Source organism: Hemiscyllium ocellatum, chromosome 36 (assembly GCF_020745735.1).
Source record: "Hemiscyllium ocellatum isolate sHemOce1 chromosome 36, sHemOce1.pat.X.cur, whole genome shotgun sequence".
Taxonomy (NCBI): Eukaryota; Metazoa; Chordata; class Chondrichthyes; order Orectolobiformes; family Hemiscylliidae; genus Hemiscyllium; species Hemiscyllium ocellatum.
In genome coordinates, this window is record NC_083436.1 from 40,397,269 (window position 1) to 40,418,736 (window position 21,468).

The window sequence follows — 21,468 nt, forward strand, 5'->3', positions numbered from 1 at the left end:
AAGTATAGCTCTCCTCAACGATCATGGGACTGGAAAGCTCAAACATCTGGACACTCCCCATGAAGACAAAAAGTAAAACTCTAAACGTTCTCATTATCAGCAATTCATCATGCAGCGTGCCCTAATAGATCAGGGATGTGTTATTGCATTATCATTGGAACCACTGAGATCTTCTACATACCAGATTCTGATGAGATGTGCTGCAATTGTGGTACATTTTACCATTTGTTTATGCTGATGTCTCAAACTTAGCGTCTGGTAATAGCAGCATGTTGATAATCAGAGAGCATTTGTCCAGATGGACAGGAAATGGATCAGGAGAAATCATTCAGAATTCCAAGTGGAAAGTTGGGCTCTATGATGTACTTGGAGAAATCCCAGGTGGAAGCAACCCAAGATATCACCTGACACAAAGCCAATTGCTAAGCCATGCCAGAAGAACACTTTCTGGACTTTGGGAAGCAATTGGCTGGCACCTTTTTCAGATTTCAGGGCCACAGCCGGAATCTCCCGTGGAACTCTATCCCTGATGTTGATTTTTCCAATCTCCTTTCTCAGGCTGTGGATAGATTGTGTGGGTGGCAGGCCAAGCTGAAAAGCCATTGCATGAAAGAGTCCTGTTCTCTTTTAGAGGGCAGCACGGTGGTTCAGTGGTTAGCACTGCTGCCCCACAGCGCCAGAGACCCGGGTTCGATCCAGCCTCTGGCAACTGTTGTGTGGAGTTTCCACATTCTCCCCATGTCTGTGTGGGTTTCCTCCCACGGTCTAAAAATGTGCAGGTTACAGTGCTAAGTTACCCAGGGATGTGCAAGTTAGGCAGGGATACATAGGGGGATGGGATTGGATGGGTTACTCTTCAGAGGGTCAGTGTGGGCTTGTTGGTCCAGATGGCCTGTTTCCACACTGTAGGGATTCTATTCTATTCTATCCAAGGTTATTAGAAATGGGGATTGAGCAGATGGCGAGGATAGAGAAAGCTGTGAACTGGATGAAACTTCAGTTCTTGTGATCTATTTCCCTGCTTGATGCCCATTAATCAGTCTGTGTCAGAGAAGAATTGGTGTTCTCCAGTAGCATGTGGACAATTTCTCACTCATTCTGGCTTATTTTGACCAACAAACATGCAGCAATTACCATCTGTATAATGGCTTTAATGCAGCAAGACCTCCTGAAGAAATTTGCCTGCAAATAAAATTCAAGACTGAGTCACGAAAGGTGACAAATTAAGAAAGGATGGCCAAGTCTGTGCTGAAGAAATAAGCTGTATGCAGCGCCAACAGAGGTTGGAGAGACAGAGAGGGTTAAGGGACAAATTCAAGAGCTGAAGACACAGCCTCCAATGGTGTAGCAGTTAAAGACTGACAATGGAGGCTGGCATTGAAGGAATGCAGGTATCTCAAGAAGGGTTCTGGGGGAGGAAGAGATTACAGTCACAGGGATGTGTGAGGCCATGCAGAAGTTCTTTGTACACGAGTGACTCCCCTTTAATGGACACAAAACAAAAAGTCAGCCAATTTTGCGCTTAAGTATTTAAGACAGAAAAAGGTTCCGTCTGAAAACTGATTGGATTCCGGGTTGAAATGTGAACTTCACAACCTGCGAACTCAGAGTTAACTGGAACTTATCGTCTGCACGGCTATGTGTTAAAAGTTTAGGTTAAAGGATCGACAAATTCCATATGGAAGCTTATCGCACTAACTGTTCAATTTAGTATTCAATTAATGTTTGAATACATGGAAACTGGAGTCAGGCAGATATGTGGTCAAATCCCAATTGAACGTACTGTGTTATTTACTGTTTATAAGTAGGAAATAGGCCATTCAGCCCAACAGCTCCATACTGGTCTCTATGCTCCATGTCAGTGGAATTTATTTTGTGACTCCTGCTGCTTCCCTTGATAGGTCATTGGGCATGAAATAGTCTCAGGTTGGGAAGGATCCCCTATCAGACTCTTCAAGTAAAGTCACTACAGTCCCAGAGGGCTGCTGTTCCATTAGCGAGAGATGAATGGTGGTGAGTGTAACCTGAGGGTCACCCAGCGCTGGTAAGGTGGGGAGGACAAGAAGGCAGGACTTTCATGGTGACCTAAGCCGCTGTGGAAATTGCTGTTGGCATCACTCAGCATTACAAACCAGCCATCCAGCCAACCGAGCTAACTGACAAAGTAACCCCTGCGACTACAAATGGCTAAATATCCTGTACCTAATGTGAGCAGATTATGTAATGCATGTACTTTCCCCAGAGATTGGAATTGACCTTCAAGGAAGGGCCAGTGACTTAGAAGGATTGAAGTGCTTAGGCGAGCAAGCATTTAATGTGAGAGGGGCAATGTTCAAAGGAGATGTAATCGGCAAGTTTTTTACACAGAAAGTGGTAGAAGTCTGGAGTATGCTGCCAGGGGTGTTGGTGGAGGCAGACATGATACGGGCGAACAAGCGGCTTTCAGATAAACACATGAATAAGCCAGGAATGGAGGGATATGGACCAAGGGGAGGGTGGAAGTGATTAGTTTAATTTGATGTCATGTATGGCACAACATTGTAGGCTGAAGCGACTGTTCCTGTTCTGTACTATTCTATGAGAAAGTGAGGACTGCAGATGCTGAGATCAGATTCCAGATTAGAGTGGTGCTGGAAAAGCTCTCCACCCTGGAGGCTCCCTACCTCATTCCTGATGAAGGGCTTTTGCCCAAAACGTCGATTTTCTTGCTCCTCAGATGCTGCCTGACCTGCTGTGCTTTTCCAGCACAACTCTAATCTGTACTGTTCTATATCCTATGACTGTCATCATGTAGTCTTACCTCAGAAAGCATGTCTTGATAGAATTGTACATGCCACATAAAAATTAAATTGCATTCGGCTAAAGGGATCACTACTCCTGCAGCTGAGACTTTCTTAAATCCTTGACTTCATAATACTCGGGTTTATTGTTAAATCTTTTGTTAATGCCTCATAGTAACACACACTTAGACATAGCATAGTCGTGCTGGAATGTTATGTTGTTTACCTCGTTTAGTTATATTGGTGTAACCATTTACGGAGTTGTCACAGAAGTTTCAGTCAAGAATGAATGCGTGACCCCATCCCCATGAGTATTACATCTCAGGAGGCATGAGAAAAGTCACGTGTCTTTGGAACTTTGATCACTCAAAAGGCAACCGAAGCAGAGTCTCTCAATATATTTGAGGTGGAAGTGGGCAGATTATTGACGAGTAAGGGGTTGAAAGGATATTGAGAAGCAGTGGTTCAGATCAGCTGCAATATTATTGAATGGTAGAGCAGTGCTTGAGATCTTGAATGGACCACCCCTGTTCCTGATGATGTTTGTTTGCAAAACAATTGTGTATTGCCGTATGACTGCTGAGAAAAGATGAAAATTGTGAAGTTTGTCATTTCGCTGTTTCACAGGGGGTTGAGAAGTAAACATTTAACCCTCATTTATCTGCCTAAGTATATATTGCTAGTCCAGGAAAAGCATGAGATGTCCTATCAATGTTTATCACTCAGCATGATTTTCTTCAGAAAAAACATGGGAGTTGGAGTAGGCCATTCAGCCCCTCCAGCTTGATACTCCATTCAGCAAGATCATGGCTGATCAGGTTGTGGGCACATCTCCACTTTCTTTTCGGAGAATCCTCAACTCCCTTGTCTTTCAAAACTCCATCTCATTCCACCTTGTCTAAATTTAAAGGCCAAGCCACTACTACCTTCTGGAACAAATAATTCCAGTCTCCAACAGCCCACTGGGAGTAAATAATTCTCTTCATTTGCATTTTAAAAAGGGGGCACCTCTGCTTCTTAAGTTATGTCCCCTAGATTCAGTCTCCCCAGAAGAAGTAACATCCTCCTGCTATCCACCGTAAAACCTGATGTACTTCTCCATTTCCTGAACTTCATTGTGTGTAGGCCCAAGCCGTTGAGCGTTTCTTCACAAGATGAGCCCTTCATCCCGGGAATGAGTTGAGTGAACCTTCTTCAAGCTGCTTGTATTGCAGTTAGATCTTTCTAAAAGTGAGGAGGCCAAATCAGTGCACGTTACTCCAGGTGATGACTCTATTGTTACGATGTTTTGGTTTGTAGATGATTACTGTACGTCTGGAAAGAGGGAGGACTGCAGATGCTGGAGAAGTCAGCGTCGACAAAATGTGGCACTTAATAAAGCATAGCAGGTCAGGCAGCCTGTGAGGAGCAAGAGAGTCAACGTTTCGGGCATAACATTTACGTCCGAAATGTCGACTTTGTTGCTCCTCAGGTGCTGCCTGATTTACTGTATGTTTCCTTCATTCAAATAGTTGTGACATTTCAAGTGTACTTCATTGGCTGTGAAGCACTTAGCAACAAAATGAGGTTTGCAAAGCTACTGTATAAATGCAAGTCTTTCTTACATTCTGTTAAGATAATTCTGAAATGGGTGAAGTAAAGGTGTTTAGATGCCCCTGTTAAAATGGCGTAGCAGAAATGTTGCTAATAGCAAACAGTGGCTCACCGTATATACTGCAGCAGTTCAAAAAGGTTGCAATGTCCCGAGAAAGATTAGAGAAATGTTTACTGCAAGTTGTGACTTGGGCTTCCCAGTTGGATGATCAGAAGCAGCATGATTATTACAATGTGCAACACAATATTGTGGTTGCTGGAAATCTTTGTTATGCCACTGGGTAAGAGACTGTGCCCTCGGTTCTTTACTCACAGTGTGAATAAGGTCTGCAGACTTGCTCGTTCCTTCTCACTCTAGTGTTTTTTTTTCTGGTCTCACAGGAAATTATTAATGCCTTGAAGCAGACCTGGCATGTTAACTGCTTTGTGTGTGTGGCCTGCAAGCAACCTATTCGCAACAATATTTTCCACATGGAGGATGGCGATCCTTACTGTGAAAAAGGTAATTCTCACTCTTTAACCTTATGGTGCATCACAAGAAGTTTATTCCAATAATCTGAGGCAAGGATGCATGTTCCCTGTTTGAGGGAACTACAGTGGTATAGCCCATATGTGGCTAAACCTATTAAAACTTCATAACTCGAGGGTGTGGTGCTGGAAAAGAACAGCAGGTCAGGCAGCATCTGAGGCACAGGAGAATTGACGTTTCGGGCATAAGCTCTTCATCCGTGTAAAATTCAATCCTGATGAAGGGCTTATGCCCGAAACGTCAATTCTCCAGCTCCTCAGATGCTGCCTGAGCTGCTGTGCTTTTCCAGCATCACACTCTTGACTCTGATCTCCAGAATCTGCAGTCCCTCACTTTCTCCTAACCATTCATAACTCAAAACCATCTTTTTTTCACAAGATATAATGGAAAACAAAGTATATTTGAATCTACAATGGAGATTTAACACAATAATTTTGGAGCGTAGCCCCAGCTGTTGTTCTGTGTCTGACTCTGTTGGCACAATGTTATATTTTGACGCTTTTTGAAATAAAGCTACTGATTAATTCTGAGACATTTACATGTATGTATTTTATTTCACAGATTACTATAATTTATTTGGCACTAGTTGCCATGGCTGTGACTTCCCTATAGAGGCTGGTGATAAATTTCTTCAAGCACTGGGCCACACCTGGCATGATACCTGTTTCGTCTGTGCAGTAAGTAAACCCTGTACCATCTGTGCTGTAAGTAAATACTGTACTGTCTATACAGTACAGTAAACCCTGTACCATCTATACAGTACAGTAAACCCTGTACCGTCTGTGCAGTACAATAAACCCTGTACCATCTGTGCAGAACAGTAAACCCTGTACCATCTGTGCAGAATAGTAAATATTGTACTGTCTGTGCAGTACAGTAAACTCTGTACCGTCTGTGCAGTACAGTAAACTCTGTACCGTCTGTGCAGTACAGTAAACTCTGTACCGTCATTGCAGTACAGTAAACTCTGTACCATCTATACAGTAAACCCTGTACTGTCTGTGCAGTACAGTTAACCCTGTACCATCTGTGCAGTACAGTTAACCCTGTACCATCTGCGCAGTACAGTAAACTCTGTACCGTCTGTACAGTACAGTAAACCCTGTACCATCTGTGCAGTACAATATATTCTGTACCGTCTGTGCAGTACAGCAAACTCTGTACCATCATTGCAGTACAGTATATTCTGTACCGTCTCTGCAGTACAGTATATTCTGTACCGTCTCTGCAGTACAGTAAGCCCTGTACCGTCTGTGCAGTACAGTAAACTCTGTACCATCATTGTAGTACAGTAAACTCTGTACCATCATTGTAGTACAGTATATTCTGTACCGTCTATGCAGTACAGTAAACCCTGTACTGTCTGTGCAGAACAGTAAACTCTTTACCATCATTGCAGTACAGTATACCCTGTACCGTCTGTGCAGAACAGTAAACTCTGTACCGTCTGTACAGTACAGTAAACCCCTACCGTCTGTGCAGTACAGTAAACTCTGTACCGTCTGTGCAGTACAGTAAACTCTGTACCGTCTGTACAGTACAGTAAACCCTGTACCATCTGTGCAGTACAATATATTCTGTACCGTCTGTGCAGTACAGCAAATTCTGTACCATCATTGCAGTACAGTATACCCTGTACCGTCTGTGCAGTACAGTAAACCCTGTACCATCTGTACAGTACAGTAAACCCTGTACCGTCTGTGCAGTACAGTAAACTCTGTACCGTCTGTACAGTACAGTAAACCCTGTACCATCTGTGCAGTACAGTATATTCTGTACCGTCTGTGCAGTACAGCAAACTCTGTACCATCATTGCAGTACAGTAAACCCTGTACCGTCTGTGCAGAACAGTAAACTCTGTACTGTCTGTGCAGTACAGTATACCCAGTACCGTCTGTGCAAAACGGTAAACTCTGTACCGTCTGTGCAGTACAGTAAACTCTGTACCATCATTGCAGTACAGTAAACCCTGTACCGGCTGTGCAGAACAGTAAACCCTGTACCGTCTGTGCAGTGCAGTAAACCCTGTACCGTCTGTGCAGTACAGTAAACTCTGTACCGTCTGTGCAGTACAGTAAACTCTGTACCATCATTGCAGTACAGTATACCCAGTACCGTCTGTGCAAAACAGTAAACCCTGTACCGTCTGTGCAGTACAGTAAACCCTGTACCGTCATTGCAGTACAGTAAACTCTGTACCATCTATACAGTAAACCCTGTACTGTCTGTGCAGTACAGTTAACCCTGTACCATCTGTGCAGTACAGTTAACCCTGTACCATCTGTGCAGTACAGTAAACTCTGTACCGTCTGTACAGTACAGTAAACCCTGTACCATCTGTGCAGTACAATATATTCTGTACCGTCTGTGCAGTACAGCAAACTCTGTACCATCATTGCAGTACAGTAAACCCTGTACTGTCTGTGCAGTACAGTAAACCCTGTACTGTCTGTGCAGTACAGTAAACCCTGTACTGTCTGTGCAGTACAGTAAACCCTGTACTGTCTGTGCAGTACAGTAAACCCTGTACTGTCTGTGCAGTACAGTAAACTCTGTACCATCATTGCAGTACAGTATATTCTGTACCGTCTCTGCAGTACAGTAAGCCCTGTACCGTCTGTGCAGTACAGTAAACTCTGTACCATCATTGTAGTACAGTAAACTCTGTACCATCATTGTAGTACAGTATATTCTGTACCGTCTATGCAGTACAGTAAACCCTGTACTGTCTGTGCAGAACAGTAAACTCTTTAACATCATTGCAGTACAGTATACCCTGTACCGTCTGTGCAGAACAGTAAACTCTGTACCGTCTGTACAGTACAGTAAACCCCTACCGTCTGTGCAGTACAGTAAACTCTGTACCGTCTGTGCAGTACAGTAAACTCTGTACCGTCTGTACAGTACAGTAAACCCTGTACCATCTGTGCAGTACAATATATTCTGTACCGTCTGTGCAGTACAGCAAATTCTGTACCATCATTGCAGTACAGTATACCCTGTACCGTCTGTGCAGTACAGTAAACCCTGTACCATCTGTACAGTACAGTAAACCCTGTACCGTCTGTGCAGTACAGTAAACTCTGTACCGTCTGTACAGTACAGTAAACCCTGTACCATCTGTGCAGTACAGTATATTCTGTACCGTCTGTGCAGTACAGCAAACTCTGTACCATCATTGCAGTACAGTAAACCCTGTACCGTCTGTGCAGAACAGTAAACTCTGTACTGTCTGTGCAGTACAGTATACCCAGTACCGTCTGTGCAAAACGGTAAACTCTGTACCGTCTGTGCAGTACAGTAAACTCTGTACCATCATTGCAGTACAGTAAACTCTGTACCATCATTGCAGTACAGTAAACCCTGTACCGGCTGTGCAGAGCAGTAAACCCTGTACCGTCTGTGCAGTGCAGTAAACCCTGTACCTTCTGTGCAGTACAGTAAACTCTGTACCGTCTGTGCAGTACAGTAAACTCTGTACCATCATTGCAGTACAGTATACCCAGTACCGTCTGTGCAAAACAGTAAACCCTGTACCGTCTGTGCAGTACAGTAAACCCTGTACCGTCTGTGCAGTACAGTAAACCCTGTACCGTCTGTGCAGTACAGTATATTCTGTACCGTCTATGCAGTACAGCAAACTCTGTACCATCATTGCAGTACAGTATACCCTGTACCATCTGTACAGTACAGTAAACCCTGTACCGTCTGTGCAGTACAGTAAACCCTGTACCGTCTGTGCAGTACAGTATATTCTGTACCGTCTGTGCAGTACAGTATATTCTGTACCGTCTGTGCAGTACAGCAAACTCTGTACCATCATTGCAGTACAGTATACCCTGTACTGTCTGTGCAGTACGGTAAACCTTGTACTGTCTGTGCAGTACAGTAAACCCTGTACCATCTCTACTGTAAGTAAACTACAATGACTAATCCACAATCTCCACAGCATACTGAGAATATCTTACATCGTCATGTGTCTCCTGTCTATGGAACCCTGTTTCTCCTGGTTGTTATTTTTTTACTACTTTTTCTGGGATGAAATTGGGCAGTAAGGTGGCTTAGCAGTTAGCACTGCTGCCTCACAGCTCCAGGGACCCGGCTACAATTCCCACTGTGGTCAACTGTCTGTGTGGAGTTTGCACATTCTCCCCGTGTCTGCATGGGTTTCCTCCGGGTGCTCCGGTTTCCTCCCACAGTCCAAAGATGTGCAGTTTAGGTGAATTGGCCATGCTAAATTGCCCATAGTGTTAGGTGCATTAGTCAGAGGTAAATGTAGGGGAATGGGTCTGGGTGGGTTGCTGTTCGGAGGCTCGGTGTGGACTTGTTGGTTCAAAGGGCCTGTTTCCACACTGTAGGGAATCTAATCTAATCTTATCTAATCAAATATGTGCCCTAAAAGTCCCTATGTCATATACAAATTTCCAGTGAGTGATTTTTCCCACCAATCCCTCAAAGGACTTGTGAAAGAAAATTGTCTTTGTAGCATATAGTGCACCATACCAGAAGTAACTGTCACATTTTCTAAACTTTTCACAAAATGTTTTAAACTGAGTAAGAGAGCTTTGTATTCCATTAACATCTTGACAGAAAAAGCTGCTACTAATTGCTATCCCTGCAAGTCATTCCATTGGCCCATAGCCTGATATAGGGAAAGGTAAATGGAGTGATTGTAACAAGGTCAGCCAGTTTGGCCCAGAGAATATGAGTTCCCTGATTGAGGCTGTTAGTCTGGAACAATCAGAGATCCCTGGCTGACAGATAAAAAGGGAAATATTAATTGAATAAAGATTCATGCACTTTGTGTCTCTTACTGTGTCTCACATCTGCACACACACACACCATGGGTGCTGGGGAAAAAAAAGATAAGCACTACCACAGTTAGGTGGAAAAAAAGAAAAAAAAGGGGAAATATTCCCCTTGTGTAGTGCGCTGCTTGTCACTGGCCACACGGGTATTTCCTTTCTTCCTGGTGGTGGAAACTGAATGAAGATTTGAGCACCTTGTGTCTCTCACTGTGTCTCACACTTGCACACACACAACATGGGTGCTGGCGTAAAAATAAGCACTACTGCAGTTAGGTGGTAGTGTGGTGGTAAAAAAACAAAAAAAAAGCAAAAAGAAAAAAAACAAGAATGTCAGAGGTTTTAGGGAAAAGAAAGGAAATATTAGAGATACTGACACTCTAATAGCTGATTCTGAAGAAGCAGTACCCGAAGCAAGGACCTTTCATGTGTAAGTAAAGAGGGTTTTTGAGCTACTGCTTCCAGATAAATCTATTGGACTGTGACCTGGTGGTGTGTGATTGAACAAGTGGAGGAATCATGAGTAATTGGGAAAGAGGGAATCTCTAAGGATCATAGCTCCCTGGTCCATCCCCCAGATAGGCTCTGTAGTTACTGATCACCTGACATCAGGCCACTGACTGACTTGCATACCAAATTGAAGGAAATGGTTAGAACAATAGAGATAGCAAGAGAGAGATGGACAGTTGTTCAGGAGAAATCCTGCTGATGTCTGAGGTGTAATATCATTGTGATTACTGCTGTGCCTGGGTTGCTATACATCATTAGAGTGACCGATTCCCAGCAAAACTTTTCAATATAACTGTGGCCACAGGAATTTAAAATTAAAATAAGGTTGATAGGAACAGTGCACAAACATCAGGTTTGAATAAAAAAAAGACATGTTGTTCTGTGCTTTGTTGAAAGCTAGAATACCCATTGAGTAGAAATAGGTTTTCATGCAAATCATTGTGTTGTGTTAATATATGCAGGACATTTAGAAAACATAACATTTTCTTTTAATTTTCAGAATAGGGATAAATCTTGGCTTCAGGTAGATTTAGAGACTTGAACACATCATTTACATTGACTTAGCAGTCGAGCAGTGAGGGAGTGCTCCATTGGTCCAAGGTGTCATAGTTCGGAAGCGGTGTTAAGCTGAGATCCTGTCTGTCCATCCCAGTTTTGAAAGATCCCAGGATAGGAGCATATACGTGGTGTCCTGTGATCAAAGGTTATCCTTCAACCAACACCTAAAACAGATTGTTTGGCAGTTTACATAGAAACACAGAAGATAGGAGCAGTAGGAGGCCATTCGGCCCTTCGAGCCTGCTCCATGATTCATCACAATCATGGCTGATCGTCCAACTCAATAGCCTAATCCTGCTATCTCCCCGTAACCTTTGATCCCATTTGTCCCAAGAGCTATATGTGGCTGCCTCTTGAATACATTCAATGGTTTGGCATCAGCTCCTTCCTGTGGTAATGAATTCCACAGGCTCACCACGAGGGTGAAGAAATGTCTCCACATCTCCATCCTAAATGGTCCATCCCGAATCCTCAGTTTGTGACCCCTGGTTCTGGACACACCCACCATCAGCTACATCTTCCCTGCATCTACCCTGTCTAGTTCTGTTAGAATTTTATACATCTCTGAGATCCTCCCCTCACACATCTGAACTGCAACGAAAACACTCCTAGCCTACTCAATCTCTCCTCATTTGTCATTCCCGCCATCCCCGGAATCAGCCTGGTAAACCTTTGCTGCACTCCCTCGAGAGCAAGAGCATCCTTCCTCAGGAAAGGAGACCAACACTGCACGCTATATTCTAGCTGTGGCCTCACCAAGGGCCTCTATAACTGCAACAACACATCCCTGCTCTCACAATGAAGGCCACATACCATTTGCCTTCTCTACCACCTGCTGCACCTGCATGCTTACCTTCAGTGACTGATGCACAAGGACACCCAGATCCCACTGCACACTCCCTGCCCCCAATTTACAGCCATTCAGGTAGTAATCTGCTGCGCTGATTTAATTCCAATTGCTGTTTGTAGAAACTTCTTGGGTGCCAATTGGCAGTCACATTGACTACAGTAAAACCGTCATAAATAAGTCAGAGTGCAGAAACACATCGGGCAATGTTGGGTTTGGATAAAATGTCCCAGATGGTCATCTTTTCATTCCTGGGTGACCTGTTGTGTTGGGACGTGAATCAGGCAACCACAGGATGACAGTAGAGGCTGCAAGCTTTGGATCTGGGATGGCTTCAGGGCTTCTTGCCCCTTCCAATTCATAATGCCTTTTCCAAGCCAACCTTCCATGTCAATCATCCACCACTCACCCCCCTCCAAAATCCAATTTACATCGAGACATGGGCAGCTGTCTCCAGGAACTGCATGTGTGAAGTGCAGCATATCCTCATACTTGCCTCCGCAAAAATGGGAAATGGTGTGTGCATAGGCAGGTCTTCCAATTTTTGGGATTTTTGCCTGGATAGAGGGCGTCTCCATCCTGGCAAAAAAAAAATCACATGCAGCTTCTTCCTTCCGGTCATTCTGTCTTGCATTTACATCTTTTTATTCTCGGTGTAAATGGTGCCTCCCTTCAAAAGAGCCTAGGCTTATTTGTGATTTATTAGAAATGTTCCTTGTTTAATGTGGCTCAAGGTTTAATATCTCTACCACATCCTCCGGAATCCAAACTTTGTAACTCTTTTTATGCAAAGGGAAGGTGTTGCATTTTAAATATTTTGTGTCACTGCTGTGTTTGTAGGATTGTTGCTTTGCGCAAGTTATCAGAGAACAAATATTTATTTATCTTGTCAGAAACTAAATGCGACTGTTTTAATTTAACTAACTTCCCGTGCTTACATCTTGTTAAAAATAAACAATAGTAAGCACAGCAGCAATGAATCAAATGAGTGCATACCAAAGGAACTGAAACAAAAACAGAAATTGCTTGAAAAGCTTAGCAAGTCTGTCAGCACATGTGGAGAGAAATCAGAGTTAACGTTTCAGGTCCAACGACCCTTCCTCAGAACCCTGAACAAATTTTAATTTATTGGCTGAAGCTTTCAACGCTGTGAAACCCAAGATCAGACACGATCAAGCTGAATGATGGTACAGGCTCTCGATAGAATTGGCCACGCTAAATTGCCGACAGTATTAGGTGCATTAGTCAGAGGGAAATGGGTCTGGGTAGGTTACTCTTCGGAGGGTTGGTGTGGACTTGTTGGGCTGATGGGCCTGTTTCCACACTGTTGGGAATCTAATCTAAACCTATTTTTTTAAAAATCTAAACGGAATGACCTACACCTGTCACTGTTTCCTGCATTCTTTCCTTATTCACTGGTTAAAATTGGCCTCAACATTTCTGATAGAAGAACATTTCTGTATTATTTATTAACTGCCTTTTTGGTGGTGTTTTATTCCAGGTGTGTTGTGCGAATTTGGAAGGCCAAACCTTCTTCTCAAAGAAAGACAAGCTCCTATGCAAGAAGCATGCTCACACAGTGAACATCTAAAGCTCATTGAGCTGTGAGAAAGATGAGGATTGAAGACAACATACAGGAGGGACGGAATACAAATGAATATTTTGCTTTTTTTTCTTGTTGCTATGAAAGGCATCCAAACCATAATTTTAGTCATTGGGATGTGAAGGGGGAAAGGGATGGGTGTGAGGTGTTTGAATCTATTTTGGGCTCTTTTTAGATCTTTAACTCCAAATACTTAGGTGGTTGGTAGCCAGTGTAATGGCTTCATTTCACCGGCTGAAGATCTGCATTCAAGTAGCTATCTTTTACTGACCTCTTGCATAACATTTATTTAGATATGCCTTCAAACAGATCCTTTTTTTTCAAACTTTGCATAAATGTTCCTTGTTCCTCTAAAGGCTTTATGTAATAGTGTAGGCATTCAGTTAAAATGATCATAATAAGTGTTTACTAGGACACTTGTTTCCAAATTTAATATCTGCCAAATTTATTTAAAATCATATTGTTACAGTTTATTCTGAAATCTTGCCCTTCCTGGATTCAGAATTCACTTGGTCCCTTGTTGTGCATTGAGGAGCACTTTCACAATTAAACTCCTTACAACCATCAGTTTATTTTGGAAGAAATTAATACATGAGACGGCAAAAATTGGCAAGGGCTTTGTGAATAAGTCGTTTGGAATTTGACAGATATCTATGAAGGAAAATAGTGTTTTATTTACACATAGATGATGGACTGGCCAGACTTGGTCTTGTTGATCTCTGTTGGAATATGCATAGTGAGAGATGGATTTCACATCATTGTGATGTGCTTCTTGTGAAACATCTTTAACCACTGTTTCATGGTTAAATTAAGTGCCACCCCATTGTGAAAGTCATGGTTAAGTTTAGGAGTAATGAAACCATCAAGCTCTGGGAATCCTGGAATTGTCCAATTTTATTAAACTGGAAGAGTCTGGTGTGAAATCTAATACTACAAATTAACTGGCAATTACTTTCCCGGATCTACTGGGCTTTGTTTAAAGTTAATATAGTGTCTTAAATGTGCATCTCATCTGAGTGGTAAACTAATTGAAGGCTGCTGAAGTGGTGTTCTGACGGCATTGTAATCAATTTTGGGAACCAGAACGGGAAAGCTTTTGGGTGGAAGAGAGCTTCTCACTGTCATGATCACTCAGCATGGAGGGAAGGAGGGATTCTACACCTCGTAAGCATCCTTTGAGCAACCTCTTGCTGTTTCTTATGACTGGACGTCTGAACGGTGATCCATCCACAAGATCAGTCTGGACCAGGTACCTTTGTAGAGAACCAGGAATTATCTCAAATTGAGATTTCCTCATTTAAAGGAAAGCAAAGATCTCCCAACTTCATCTCTGTGATGTACTGCAATCCATAGTATACACAGGAGAGTACCCGTTACAGGGTTCTGCAGCTTTGTTTATAACTGCCTATCTCCTGCTGCATTAATTATATTGTCTGGAACTGTTTGGATAAGGGGATTTATATTGCATCTTGAGACAACCAGGTGTTTGTGGTGAGATTATCCACACCCCCCACCTGCCCCCCTTACATTATTGGGCAATGGGGCTGGGAGAGGTCATTGATCTAACTAGTATAACTAGTATGATGGTCATCAATATCTGTGGATTTCTACCCAGTTGAAGTTTACCAAGCCTCTGATTAATGAACAGGTAGTTTAACTATTTATACCATGATGTATAGCTAAACTGTTCTGTTGTATTGGTGTAACTCTGTGTACATGAATGAATGTGGCAGGAGTGGGGAAGGAATTTCACATGCATTCCTTTGACCCTCAGTCCATCTTTATCTTGGGTTTACAAATCAATAAAGGGCAATACCATTGTATCCAATGCATTTACATTTAAAGGGCTGCAAAATGTATCAGGTCAATGAAAAGCGTGAAAGCTGAGAGGATTCGAGTATGTATAAAGAACATTTCTTCTCGACAGAATGTTTCACAGTTGCCTTTGGGAGTTAAAGTATTTGCTTCCTTGTTCCTTGTGTAGTAGGGCAAGGTACTCTGGGCAGGAAAGGGGGTGCTGTACATGTTTGTTAATTTAGTTTGAGATCATCTCTCTTATTCCAGTACATTCTGTGTTTTATGTCAACGTACAGGTCATATGTTTAGGTTGGTTAAAGGTTTCACCTGTCAAAGATAGTTTCACAAGTAAAGTTGCATGTCACTTTAGTACGATGATAATGTTCATAGACAAACACAGCTTCTCATACGTTTTATCTTTTGAAGACAGGATCCACAAATTAAATTTTCTTTAGATGGCTCGTAGCATAATCTGTAGTTTTGTAAACTCAATAACAAGGTGTAGTTCCATTACAATCCATCACAATGGTATTCAAGGGCAAATTGGATAGAAAACAACTTTCATGCCCCATTCTGACTTCTTTTATGCAGTAGAAAACACACCTCTACCCTTGTCTATTGTATCTGGGACATTTGATTAGAACTAGGTAATGTGATAACCAAGCAGCACCATTACCTAGAGAAAAGAACTAAAGGGCTTAGTTAAGCTATCTCACGCCTTGATACATTATTGCATTTGTCTAAGAGTGAGAGGTCTTGTATGATATCTTGAGATGGTGAGTCTGTTGTGTGGTGGGAGGTGAATCACAGGCAAAGTACTCAGCATCTCAACCCAATGTCGCTAATGCTTCTCATTCTCAACTGTTGGACCTTTTGTTTCTTAAGGATGAACTGAAATTCTTCATATTGTGCTGAAGTTATGAGGAAGTAATTGTCACCCAGGCAAATTTTATTTTTAATGGTTGAAATGTATTTTATTAACTATATTGGAGTATTTTCCCAGGTGTGAAAACTAATAGAGATGGGTTGTTTCTGTTTGTGCACAGAATCTGAATGAATGTGTCAATTATCTACCTGCATCAGTTTTCTTCAATGTTATAAGTCCATCTATACAAAACAGAGGGGAGCCAAGAGTGTATTATACCTGGAGTGAATTGTGTGAGAGAAAATTGTAGTCTTTGTCAAAAAAAGGTCATGGTTTGATTTTTAAATAACCAGCTTTTCTCTTGGCACATTTTAAAAGTAAGTTAGAACCCAGGGCATCCTGTGCCAAGTTACATGCCTCCCCTCATTCACCTAAATGCCATGATAAAGGAGGATCTGGGGTTGTATCAGAGGAAGACGTGGGGAGTTGATATTTTGATATGTGTTGAGCTCTTCATTTCTGCCAAACCTCCCCCACCCCACTCCATCACTAGCCCCATACATTTTGTTATGTAAGCCATGACAAATGTTACTGTGGTCAGACGTCACACAACACCAGGTTATAGTCCAACAGGTTTATTTGAAATCACACGCTTTAAGAGCACTGCCCTTTCACCTGACGAAGGGGCAGCATTCTGAAAGTTTGAAATTTCAAATAAACCTGTCAGACTATAACCTAGTGTCGTGTGACTTCAGATCATGTCCACCTCAGTCCAACACTGGCATCTCCACTCTTGGACGTTATTATAGCAATGAACTCGACTTGCAGTCAGTTCATTTCAGCCTACTGTCTGTAACGCATATTTGTCTGTGAGCTAATTTGGATTTATGCAGTACCGAGTGCACTTCTAGGAAATACTTAACATTTTGTGCTGAATCTCAATTGCTTGCTTGAACGAGTACACTGTGGTTTTGTATCGACTTCTATTAGCAAACAAACCCAAGCCTTTTTGATATTAGCCTCAACAGAATGACATGAGTATTCACCCACTCATCATTCTGCAGCAGATTGTATTAAATATTTTTGATGTACTTGAGAAACACTTCACATGGTCAATCCACCTGAGTTTGCTCCACTTCTAACTGGATTTAGAATTGATTTTCAAAAGGTCTAGAGATGTTGAGAGCTGAAAATTAAAATCACTGAAATATAACATAAGGAAATCTACCTGGATTTAAAATGTTTTAAGGAGTTGTATGAGAGTTTACTTTCATATTTATGCATGCCTCATTTATGAATATATGCAGTGAGAATACTTTTAAAATGAAATGTTAATTGCCAATGTGCTTCCACTCGATCACTAGTTTGACTGTATCAGAAATATAATAACATGATTTGCTTCCCTATATGCATATTAATAAATTTTTAATTTCTCATTCTTTATTTACATTTCCAAGAAGTCTCTTATTTGCTCTTCAGTCATGCCAATATAATTCACTACTTTATTTAACAGCTCGAGGGGCTGATCCAACTATCCATTTCTCCCCAGTCCACCTTCAGGGGAATGCTTCTTTTCCCCATGTGCAAAAGTCAGGATAAAGAGGCTGAGACCGGGTGGAATGATAGGGTGGAATCTGCCTGTATTCTCTGCCCAGTGATTTCACCAAGATGTATCAACTTCTTAGAGGAGACATTTCCCCTAACAGGGGAATCTAGAATGAAGGTTATTGGTCTTGTATTAAGGAATGGCCCTTCTAGAATTTTTAAAAATAATTATTTTCAAAGGCATTTGGACATCGTAGGCGAGCATATTTTTACCCACTCCTCATCTTCATTTCAACTGATGGCCTGCTCAACGGCTTAAGAGTTAATTGCATATTGGTGTGAGCCTGGAGTTGAATGCAGGTCAGATTGGGTAAGGAAAACAGATTTCCTTCCCTAAAAAAACATTATGAACTGAATGAGCTTTTACGACAATCGATGGTGCCTTTAGTGGTTAGGGAATGGAAAGCAATGCCTGGAAATGTGTGGAAGCAGGTTCAACCGCTGTGGATGGTTATTTGGGTAGAAATGGTGTGCAGTGATTATGGCTGCAGGTAATAGAACTGGTACAGGCACTTTGGGCCAAATGGCCTCCTACACTGTGACTTTGTCATTCATAGTCACTGTTACTGAGTCTAGCTGTCCATTTCAGGGCTTGTTAATTGATGCAGTGGTGGGATTGGAATCCATATCCCCAGAGCATTAATTTGTGTCTTGGGATGACTAGACCAGTACCATTGACTGGGATAGTAGCAGTGCTAGGGGGATATGGACCTTTGGAATTCTGTACCCCAGAAGAAAGTGGATGCCTTGGTCATTGCGTACTTTCAGTACTGATGTCAACAGCTGCTTGGATTCCCAGAGGATATATGGGTGGAGTATTGAATGGAGAGTTGTTGTAGAAGATCAGCCAAGATCTCATTTGAATGACCAATCTGGTTCAAGGGGAGACTTGGTGTATTCCTCCTGTTTCTCACAGCCTGCACATTCTCCCAATCTCACCCGTCCCCTCTTCTGTCACAACCTCCTTCCCCTAATGCTGTCCAGGCTTTCAGAAGGACTGGAAATGGGCTAACCATTAAGGAGAATCAACCCTCTTCCAACCAAGTTTGACATCCGTTTTGATGCAGGAGTATTTATCAAAAAGGTAAGTGAGATGTCAGTAAATGTGCACTGTTATATCAAAGCAATGCATTAAGCCTCTTGTGTTTTTGGTCCTTCAACTGGGTTGTGTAGGCTAGGTGGGTTAGCCATGGGAAATACAGAGAAGGGGCATGGGTCTACGTGGGATGCTGTTTAGAGGGTTGGTGTGGACCAGTTGGGCTGAATAGTCTGTTTCCACAATGTTTGGATTCTAACTGGTGACTGTTGTTTCAATATAGCACTATTTGTAATGACAAACAAAGCATGTTTCTCAAGGGTAGGAGGCACATTTGGTCTTCCAAATCCTGAAAGTTTCTCCAACTGAATGTTCGGAAAGATTGAAGTCAATGTGTTCCAACCCCAACACAATTTTTTTTCCCCTTGCCATGGATTCTGGTCTATTCACTGACCACCATTTGAGGTTGGAACAGACTGTTAGGATCTCCTTGTTCCACTTCACCCTGATCTGAGTTTCTGACCTCGTATTCCCCCCCTTACCCAGACCATCTCTGAAACATTGCCTTCCTTTTGCCTCTGCCTCAGCTCATCTGCTGCAGGAAACCCTTATTCAACTTTGTTATCTCTCAATTTGAACATTCCAATGTCAATGGACTGTGGTTGAATGCCAGTCACTGTCCAGCATGATCTGAAAATGTGTTGCTGGTTAAAGCGCAGCAGGTCAGGCAGCATCCAAGGAACAGGAAATTCGACATTTCGGGCACAAGCCCTTCATCAGGAATGAGGAAAGTGTGTCCAGCAGGCTAAGATAAAAGGTAGGGAGGAGGGACTTGGAGGAGGGGAGATGGAGATGTGATAGGTGGAAGGAGGTCAAGGTGAGGGTGATAGGCCGGAGTGGGGTGGGGGCGGAGAGGTCAGGAAGAAAATTGCAGAGTAGGAGGGTGGTGCTGAGTTCAAGGGAATCGACTGAGACAAGGTGGGGGAGGGGAAATGAGGAAACTGGAGAAATCTGACTTCATCCCTTGTAGTTGGAGGGTTCCCAGGCGGAAGATGAGGCGCTCTTCCTCCAACTGTCATGTTGTTACGTTCTGGCGATGGAGGAGTCCAAGGACCTGCATGTCCTTGGTGGAGTGGGAGGGAGAGGTAAAGTGTTGAGCCACGGGGTGGTTGGGTTGGTTGGTCCGGGCGTCCCAGAGGTGTTCCCTGAAACGTTCCGCAAGTAGGTGGCCCATCTCCCCAATATAGAGGAGGCCACATCGGGTGCAGCGGATGCAATAGATGATACATGTGGAGGTGCAGGTGAATTTGTGGCGGATATGGAAAGATCCCTTGCGGCCTTGGAGAGAGGTAAGGGAGGAGGTGTGGGCGCAAGTTTTGCATTTCCTGCGGTTGCAGGGGAAGGTGCCGGGAGTGGAGGTTGGGTTGGTGGGGGGTGTGGACCTGACGAGGGAGTCACGAAGGGAGTGGTCTTTGCAGAACGCTGATAGGGGAGGGGAGGGAAATATATCCCTAGTGGTGGGGTCCATTTGGAGGTGGCGGAAATGACGGCGGATGATACGCTGTATATGGAGGTTGGTGGGATGGTAGGTGAGAACCAGTGGGGTGCTGTGCTGTTGGTGGTTGGAGGGGCGGGGCTCAAGGGCGGAGGAGCGGGAAGTGGAGGAGATGCGGTGGAGGGCATCGTCGATCACGTCTGGGGGGAATCTGCGGTCCTTGAAGAAGGAGGCCATCTGGGCTGTGCGGTGTTGGAACTGGTCCTCCTGGGAGCAGATGCGGCGGAGACGACGGAATTGGGAATATGGGATGGCGTTTTTACAGGGGGCAGGGTGGGAGGAGGTGTAGTCCAGGTAGCTGTGGGAGTCAGTCGGTTTATAGTAGATGTCTGTGTTGATTCGGTCCCGCGAGATAGAAATGGAAAGGTCTAGGAAGGGGAGGGAGGAGTCTGAGACAGTCCAGGTGAATTTGAGGTCGGAATGGAAGGTATTGGTAAAGTTGATGAACTGTTCAACCTCCTCGTGGGAGCACGAGGCAGCGCCGATACAGTCATCGATGTAGCTGAGGAAAAGGTGGGGGGCGGTGCCAGTGTAGTTGCGGAAGATGGACTGTTCCACATATCCTACGAAGAGACAGGCATAGCTGGGGCCCATGCGGGTTCCCATGGCAACTCCTTTAGTTTGGAGGAAGTGGGAGGATTGGAAAGAGAAGTTGTTCAGGGTGAGGACCAGTTCAGTCAGTCAAAGGAGGGTGTCAGTGGAAGGGTACTGGTTGGTGCGGCGGAAAAGGAAGAAGCGGAGTGCTTTGAGTCCTTCGTGATGGGGGATGGAGGTGTACAGGGACTGGATGTCCATCATGAAGATAAGGCGTTGGGGACCAGGAAAGCGAAAATCATAGAGGAGGTGGAGGGTGTGGGTGGTGTCCCGAATGTAGGTGGGGAGTTCTTGAACTAAGAGGGGCAGAACCGTGTCGAGGTACGCGGAGATGAGTTCGGTGGGGCAGGAGCAGGCTGAGACAATGGGTCGGCTGGGCAGTCAGGTTTGTGGATTTTGGGCAGGAGGTAGAAGCGGGCGGTGCGGGGTTGTGGGACTATGAGGTTGGAGGCGGTGGATGGGAGATCCCCTGAGGTGATGAGGTTATGGATGGTCTGGGAGATGATGATTTGGTGGTGGGAGGTGGGGTCATGGTCAGGGGGGCAATTGGAGCGGAGGGAGTGGAGGGCTGCACGTTCCGAGGGTGAGAGATTGGAGTGGGTAAGAGGGGTGGACAGATTGAGTCGGTTGATGTCGCGGCGGCAGTTGGCTATAAATAGATCGAGGGCGGGTAAGAGGCCAGCATGGGGTGTCCAGGTGGATGGAGTGTGTTGGAGGCGGGAGAAGGGGTCGTCAGAGGGTGGTCGGGAGTCTTGGTTGTGAAAGTAGGCACGGAGGCGAAGGCGGCGGAA

General features: G+C 43.8%; 1 protein-coding gene across 5 annotated transcripts in view; it reads left to right on the forward strand.

The window, feature by feature from the left end:
• pdlim5a (PDZ and LIM domain 5a) overlaps nucleotides 1-17,330 on the forward strand; it is a 270,252-nt gene extending 252,922 nt beyond the window's left edge. For all 5 annotated transcript variants that reach the window (XM_060851758.1, XM_060851759.1, XM_060851755.1 and 2 more), the window contains 3 exons: nucleotides 4,755-4,875; nucleotides 5,464-5,579; nucleotides 13,124-17,330. In XM_060851758.1, coding sequence (XP_060707741.1) covers nucleotides 4,755-4,875; nucleotides 5,464-5,579; nucleotides 13,124-13,213 — 327 coding nt within the window. In that variant the 3' untranslated portion in view covers nucleotides 13,214-17,330. The remainder of the gene's footprint in view (nucleotides 1-4,754; nucleotides 4,876-5,463; nucleotides 5,580-13,123) is intronic.
• Nucleotides 17,331-21,468: the final 4,138 nt, after the last annotated feature.